The sequence below is a fragment of the Calidris pugnax genome, unplaced genomic scaffold, assembly GCF_001431845.1.
Source record: "Calidris pugnax isolate Ruff unplaced genomic scaffold, ASM143184v1 scaffold147, whole genome shotgun sequence".
NCBI classification, from domain to species: domain Eukaryota; kingdom Metazoa; phylum Chordata; class Aves; order Charadriiformes; family Scolopacidae; genus Calidris; species Calidris pugnax.
Window position 1 is genome coordinate 3,303,130 of NW_015092359.1, and position 7,965 is coordinate 3,311,094.

A 7,965-nucleotide genomic window follows, 5' to 3' on the forward strand; every position below is an offset into this window, starting at 1 on the left:
GGTCGTTAACTTTCCAGATTGTAAATAGCTGCGGGGAGGGGAGAGACACCTCTGTTGCTGGATTCTTGCCTCTCATTGCGCCAACGAGAACAGTTTGGGTTTTATTTTTGGTTACGTGATAATTACAGGCACTAAAAATGTGAGTGCTTGCAGACCTGTAGTGGTGTTCCCATGTGGGCCTGGGGAAGAAATCTCTCAGGTGTTCTCAAAAGATGTGATGTGGAGCACGTAGGTTTTGGGGTTTTTTTGTAAAACCCAAACAAACCCCAACCAAACAAAAAGACACCTCTACTTGCTGGTCTTCTCTAGCACATCCACACGTAGGCTGCTGGGGAACCTGGTGGTTTCCACACCCATGTTTGAGAAGAGGACCCGATACTTAGCAGAACGTTCTGCGGCCGCTGGTCTCCAAGGTTGGGTTAAACCCCTTGTGTCTGCTCCTCTGAGGAAAGGATTTTGCTAAAGGCCATCTCCACATAGGGATGAGGTTTGACATTTTGAGGCACCCCTACCAGAGGGTATTGCAGTGATGGTGCTGGAGAAACCAGAGGCAGCTGGTGCATGCGTGGATGCTCTTCTCTAACACTGAAAAAACACGGCCCCAAATCCAAGCTGAGGGGACACGGATGGGAGATGAACTCTTAGCACTTGTTAAGTTGGGGAGGTTTTTTTGGGCTGCTCCAACCATCCACTCATTTGGGCATGAAGTGCCGACCCTGCATGGCTTAAAAGCCAAGAGTGATGTTTTAGGTGCTCCTGTAGGATTTTTCGAAGGGAGGCTCTGGGCAGTATTTGCACCGTGGAGCCAGCTCCAGTTTGACCACGGTATCGTGGGCAGCCTTTTGGCAGCCGTGGTCTCTCCTTAAAGGCAGAAGCAACAAATTATCCCGTGGCAGAATAAAAATGGGTGCTCAGGTGCCCTTGGCGTTGCCATCCCAAATGGATCAACCAGAACCCGGGAGCAAACTGTGTCTGCTGGAGCTGCTGGGGCATCATTCCTGGGCTTTGCTGCTCTTACGCGGTGATGGGTTGACCATGGCTGGCTGCCCCATGCCCACCCAAACTGCTCTTGCACTCCTCCTCCCCAACAGGATGGGATGGGGGAGAAAATCGATGGGGAAGCTCGTGGGTCAAGATGGAGAAGGGGCAATTACTTAGCAGTTACTGTCACAGGACAGGAGGAAATGGGCACAAACTTGAATAGAAGAAGTTCCACCTCAACATGAGAAGGAACTTCTTTCCTTTGAGGGTGGCAGAGCCCTGGCAGAGGCTGCCCAGGGAGGTGGTGGAGTCTCCTTCTCTGGAGACATTCAAACCCCACCTGGACACGTTCCTGTGCAACCTGCTCTGGGTGGACCTGCTTTGGCAGGGGGGTTGGACGAGATGATCTCCAGAGGTCCCTTCCAACCCCATGTGATTCCGTGATCACAGGCAAACCAGACTTGACTTGGGAAAAGCTAATTCAATTTTCCAGCTCAAATAGATGAGAAACAGAGGAAAAATTAAAACACCGTCTCTTCCCCCTGCCCTTCTTCCCAGGCTCAACTTCACTCCTTCCCTCCCGACGACCCTTCCTGCCCTCCCTGAGGGGCACAGGGGGACAGGGGCTGTGGTCAATCCCCAGCTCCTCTCTGCTGCTCCCTGCTCCAGCCTGGAGCCTTCTGTGGGTTGCAGTCCCTCAGGATGAACCTGCTCCAGCGTGAGCTCCTCTCCATCTCTGCTCTGACACCTGCAGCACCTCCTCCTCCTCCTTCTCTGACCTTGCTTCTTGGGGGGGTGGGGGGTCTGAGCTCTGTGTTCAAGAGACCCTGGTGTTAGTGGCTTTAGAGGCTCTGGAGCTACTGGAGTCCAAACTGCTTTTTATTCTGGGAAGAAGAGGAAAATAAGCCTGCAAGGTCATAGATACTGTGCAGGAACTCCTAAACCACTGCCCACCACCCTCTGTCCATCATGACCGTGTGCACTGTGGTCCTACAACAGTGTCAGGGTCCCTGATGCTCCTTGGCTTTCCCGGGTCAGCAGTGGGACAGGGGAAGAGTTGGAGTCGTGTTGTTTCCTTAACAGAGGTGGAACAATCCTGCCTGGTGAAAGGCGGGAGATGACCTTGCTGTGCTCTCCATCACTGGCACGTCTGCATGGGGTGATGTTCCCCAGCAAGGTTGTGCGGTCCAGCTTCTGATGCCCAACACACCTCTCTGCTCCCTGGCATTGGGCAAAGCACGCCCAGCTCCTGCTGGGAATCGTTCCATTGATGGAGGATGGTGGTAGGGTGGTGGGACCAGTAGTAGAGCCAGGCAGAGGTGACAGCTGGCTCAAGAAGCACACAGTGTGTGATGAGGGTCGTCTCCAGCACTTCTCATATTGCTTTCAATTAGAAAGGTATCAGACTTGACTGTTGGAAATCTTGGTGGATGCTGGTTTGAAATGGCAGTTGTGGGGTTGAAGCCAACTGAGATGATGCTACTCGGCTCTGCCATGGGCTCGAGCAGTCCCAACCCTTCCTTCTCTCCTCCCTAGCACCCCCAGACTCGGATGGGCCCCTCTACCTGCCCTACAAGACGCTTGTGTCCACTGTCAGCAGCATGGTGTTCAGTGAGGGGGAGGCCCAGCAGCTCATCGAGATCCTGACGGAGAAAGCGGGCATCGTCCAGGACACCTGGCACACGGTAGGGCTGCCAGCGCCATTGTGGTCACCCCGCTGCTCCATCGAGCCTTGGGAGGTGTGGAGGGGAGGGAAGGCGCCCTGGTTTTGGGCAGGCTGGTCTCAGGGGTCCAGCCTTGGAGACCAGAGCTGAATCTTCTCCTGGAGCAGAAGGGCAGGATCCCCACGCATGTAGGAGGGAGGTGGTGGGGTCCAGAGGTGGTGGGGTCCAGAGGTGGTGTTCCCCCCAGTTTGATGTGCCACCTCGCCCTTGGCAGGCCACGCAGAAGGGAGACCCGGTCGCTGTCCTGAAACGCCAGCTGGAAGAGAAGGAGAAGCAGCTTGCTGCCGAGCAGGAGGATGTGGCTGCTGCCAGAAACAAGCTGCGGGAGCTGGGCAAGGTGAGGACCATGCGGCCTTCCCGGTGTCTCCAGCGTGGGGCTCTGCTCCTCGTGGTCATGCCGGTGTTGCCACCTGCTCCCAACATCTCGCCCCCCTTGGAGGTGAAGCCCAAGGGATGTCTGGGCCTTTCACCTGTTGACTGTTTTCCCCCCAGAAAAGGGTAGAAGATCCCCTCCTGACCTCCTCTCCTGAGCCTGGTCCAGCCCAGGGAGGCTCCAGCCCAAAGAGCTGCAGGGTAGCTCCTATTGAGAGCCACAGGAGAAGCAGGAGAAAGCCCTTCCACCTTTAGCTTTTTGCTGCTTTAGGGGGGGAAAATAAATCCCTTCTTGTCTCTGCCTGAATCCCCTGAGCTGAGAAAGAGCTGGTCCTTCTCTCTTTTTTAAGGAGCCTGATCCCATTTACAGCCCTCTTCCCCGATTCAGACTCCCATCTCCACCTCTTGGTGGGTACTGAAGTTGGAACAGAACCCCACCACGCTGGCCCTTGGCACCTGGAAGGGACCTGGCAGCCCTGAGACCATCTGCCTCCAGGCAGGAGAGGATAGAAACATCCAGGTTGAGACCTGGATGTGCGTCTGGGTCAAAAACCAAGGGGGTTAGCTCGGGTGCTGTGCTATGGGCAGCCCAGCCAGCCAACGGAGCATCCCTCCTCAGCAAAGGGGCAGAGGGTATTTATTTTATAAATATATATAATTTTTTTTTTTAAGATTTCCGGCTTTGCCGCAAACTTTGTATGATAGTATTGACACCAGGGGGTGAATCATAGAATGGTCAGAGTTGGAAGGCACCTTAAAGATCATCAAGGTCCAACCCCCCTGCCCTGGGCAGGGACACCTCCCACCAGACCAGGTTGCTCCAAGCCCCATCCAGCCTGGCCTTGAACCCCTCCAGGGATGGGGCAGCCACAGCTTCTCTGGGCAACCTGTTCCAGTGTCTCACCACCCTCACAGCAAAGAATTTCTTCCTAAGATCTAATCTAAATCTCCCCTTAAAACCGTTACTTCTCATCCTATCGCTCCACCCTGATCAAGAGTCCCTCCCCAGCTCTCCTGTAGCTCCCTTCAGATCTTGGAAGGCTGCTCCAAGGTCTCCCCGGAGCCTTCTCCTCTCCAGGCTGAACAACCCCAGCTCTCTCAGCCTGTCCTCATAGCAGAGGTGCTCCATCCCTCATCATCTTCATGGCCCTCTGCTGGACCCGTTCCAACAGGTCCATGTCCTTCCTGTGCTGAGGACTCCAGAGCTGGACACAGAACTCCAGGTGGGGTCTTAATGAGCATAGGGGTAGAAGGGGTAGAATCACCTCTCGACAAAAATAATTTAAAAAAAAAATAAAAATCCAGGCTGTCTTACTCCTTTCTGTTGGCTGGCCCGATGTGGAACAACAGTGGCATCCAGTGGCCACAGAGCCCAAAACAAAACGCAGGAGGAGATGTAAGTGCTAAACAGCGTAGCTGGGCACAGGGGCAGCTCCAAAAGGGCTGAAATGTTAAGTCTTCGAGCTAGGGGGCCACCCGATTTCTCATCCCCTCGAGGCGGGTGCTGAGGACTTAACTGGGTGACTTCTCTCTTGGAAGGAGCTGGCAGCCGAGCGGGCCAAGGCGGTGACCGTGGAGGGCAGGCTGAAGGAGCAGCTACTCGCCCGCGAGCGGGAGATCGCGGCGGTGCAGGCACGCATGCAGGCCAGCTACCAGGACCATGTCAGCGAAACCCAGCAGCTCCAGGGCAAGGTGAGCCCCACGCAGCTTCTCCACAGCTTCCTCCTCCGGCTGCCGGGTGGCTTTCGGTGGCGGCTGAGTGGTCTTTTGGAGAAGGCTGAGGTGTGCGAGCAGAGCAGAGCCTTGGGAAGGGTGGTGAAAGCCTTGATGCTGCTGGACTGTGGTGCTCAAGGGAGTAGAGGACACGGGACCATCCTTACGGGATGTTGCATTCCATGGGGGGCTGTCAGCATCAGTAGACATCCCCGCCCCCTCTGTGTGTTGCCAGTCCCTCTTGCTCATCACGTGGGCTTCACAGCAAAGGGGGCTGGTGGTGGGATTAACCCCTGTTGGGCTCCTCTAGATCCGGACCCTGCAGGAACAGCTGGAGAACGGTCCCAACACACAGCTGGCTCGCTTGCAGCAGGAGAACTCCATCCTGAGGGACGCCCTCAACCAGGCCACCAGCCAGACGGAGAGCAAGTAAGGCCAGGATGGGGAGGGGGCAGAGGCTGGGGGCTGCCTTCTGGCAAACCTTGGGGGGTTGGCTGTCCTGTCAGGCTTGGTGGTCACCCCCTTTCCTGAAGAGGTCTCCAGAGGCACCCCGACTGGCTGGAGGTAGAGGAGGGAGTGAGGAAGAGCTTGCCAAAGGGCTGTTGGGGGGGCTGGCAGGGGAAACGAGGATGTTTTTCCCCACGCCAAGGGGAAGGGCAGGGGAAGAGACCCCCTTCTCTGCATTGGGGTCATCTCTGCTGACGCTGGAGCCCACGGCCACCAGAGCAGGGGAGAAGGGACCAGAAGGTGCAGTGGCCATTCCCCCTCTTAGGGGAGCTTGTGCTCTCCAAACTTCAGAAGAAACGCAGCCGGCTCTTTGACAGGAGCGATGCTGCAGAGATCCAAGACCTGCCTGGGGCCTGCAGGACAACCAGGAGCTAGGTAGAAGAATTTCAAGTTCCTTTTTATAGAAACGGCTGGTGATTAACAGCGGTAAAATAATTACAGGAGCGGACTCCAGCCCGCTTAAGAGCGCTTCCTCTTGTGTCTGGGAAGGCAGATCCTCCCGTCCTCTACTTCATGAGAAAGGAATGTCTCCTGTGATGGAAACGCGGCTTTTGAAAAGCCATTTGTCAGCTCTTTCCACCCCCTCCCTGGAAAGGACCAGGCGTAACCTAGAAACGGGCGAATGCAACCCTTGAGATGTTTCAAGCCCTGTATCGGGCCCACCAGAGGACACGTAACGTCAGGGATGGCCCCCGGGCTCAAAATAACCCCCGCTTCTCTTGGTGCAGGCAAAATGCTGAGCTGGCCAAGCTGCGGCAGGAGTGCAACAAGCTGGTGAAAGAGCTGTCTGAGAAGTCAGAGGTGCTGCAGCAAGAGGAGCAGCAGAAGAAGAGCTGGGAGATCAAAGCGGCGGCCTCCGAGAAGCAGATCGAGCAGCTGCAGGTCAGGCAAACCCGCTCCCCCCCCACACACCTCGCAGAGTGGATAAATGGCCTGGGATTGAGAAGATCCCACTGGGCTGTGGGAAGAGCTTGGAGGGAGACGGGTGCCTCGTGGACCTCTCCATGGCCTCCCCTCCATCAGTTTGTCACACGCCAGGCGCCTTTCTGTGCAGCGTCCCCAGCAAAGCCCAGGCATCACGATGCCCTCCCTGGTGGAAGCCGTTCTTCTCGCCCACCCGTGAAGCTCGTGAGCCTGGTGTGAAGGTGTGGGGAGAGGGGGAGAAGCCTAGATGATGCTCCCTGCTGGGTGGTACCCTAGGGCAAGAGAGGAAAACCCGCTGGTCCCCACCAGCCTGTCCTCACCTGCGGGGCTCTTTCTCGACCCAGAGCCTGTTGCTCTCCCTCCTCGGTGCAGGAGGGTAGAGCTTGTGGCTTTTTTTTTGTTGTTGTCACCAGGCTGTGGCTGGGTTTTGGGGTTTCTCGAGTTGTTTAAAGGCCACCTCCCAAGCAGAACCTCTGAGCAGGATGTATCCAAGCAGGGAAGAGCATCTTCTGGCGGGGTGGCAACGCTCCTGCTGGGATTCAGCCATGCCAGGGGCTGGGAACATCCATCCTGGGTACCCCTGACCTGAGAACTTGCACTTACTTTCTCCCCCGGGGCTGGCAGGACAGGGTGAGGGATGTGGTGTGTCCCTCCTGCAGGTGCTGTGGTCCCCAAATTGCTCTGGCCTCTTTACAAAGGGGCTGCGGTGGTTGGAGACCTTCAGCTGCACGTGCCCAAAAATGGTTTTGTAGAGGTGATCTTAGAGCAAGGAGCCTTCAGTATCCTTGGTCTTAATTTTTTCTGGTACCTGGGAATGCACATCTCGTTTTGGTGGGCTGGTTTTGGCCCCTGCTGCTTTTGCAGGTGGGGAGCAAGGGGTTGACCCGGGCAGGCTGCCGGCGTGAAGGCAGAAGCTGCCTTCCTGGCTCAGAACACCAGCTTCTAGGCGTGTTTTTTAGGTGAGCTTCTCCAGGGCTGTCAGCTTGCTGCACGCCTTAATACTAATTAAATAAATCATACCAGCTGGAAGACTTTAAAGCCAGGGATGTATTTAAGGTGCCTGGGGTGCTCCGTAGTAACGCCGGGAGCTCTGAGCTGAGGATATGGGGTCAAGTCCTCAAAACATGGAGATGTCCTGCTTTCTCGGTGGGTTCTGGAAGCATCACTCCAGAGATGGAGACCAGGCTGCTGGATTGCCTTCTGTCCCCTCCGTGCAAAGCGATGTCCCTCCATCTGCAGCTCTCCATCCGCGAGTCTCCATCGACTCGCACCCGTAGAGCTGCTGGTTTGCGGCACGCTCCTTCTCCTCCTCCTCCTCCTCCTCCTCCTCCTTCTCCTCTGCCTTCCCCCTGGAAGCGCCTGCCTTGGCCAGGCCTCTTCCTCCCTGCTTTCTAAGATGGAACCTTGGCCCAAACTGCACAGAAAGTTCCTCCGCGTGTGGAAACACGTGGTTGGGTGTCTCCATCCCTCCCGAGTGCCGTGGCAGTACTTCTCCCCACCGGGCTGGGGCCATGCATTAGGAGCAGGGACTTTGAGAGGGTTTTTTTTTTTCAGAGAGGTTTTAGCTCTCCAGAGAAGAAGATGGCCGTGGTCTTGGCCCGGAACCGAGACGTTGGGGGTGTTTGTCTGCTTCCCTCTGGAGGGCTTGGCAAACAATAAAAAGCGAGTGCGAGGCAAGATACTTCTTCACCCACGGGGTGGGATGTGAGGGAAGGATGACTTAAACGCCCCCCCCCCCCCCCCC

The 7,965-nt window shown here is 56.2% G+C and overlaps 1 protein-coding gene across 1 annotated transcript in view; it reads left to right on the forward strand.

Moving 5' to 3' along the window:
• The window catches only part of RRBP1 (ribosome binding protein 1), a 29,183-nt gene that overhangs the window by 7,985 nt on the left and 13,233 nt on the right, over window positions 1-7,965 (forward strand). Inside the window, exons 4-7 of the mRNA XM_014962503.1 lie at window positions 2,920-3,042; window positions 4,617-4,769; window positions 5,101-5,219; window positions 6,026-6,179. Of these exons, the coding sequence (XP_014817989.1) occupies window positions 2,920-3,042; window positions 4,617-4,769; window positions 5,101-5,219; window positions 6,026-6,179 (549 nt within the window). The remainder of the gene's footprint in view (window positions 1-2,919; window positions 3,043-4,616; window positions 4,770-5,100; window positions 5,220-6,025; window positions 6,180-7,965) is intronic.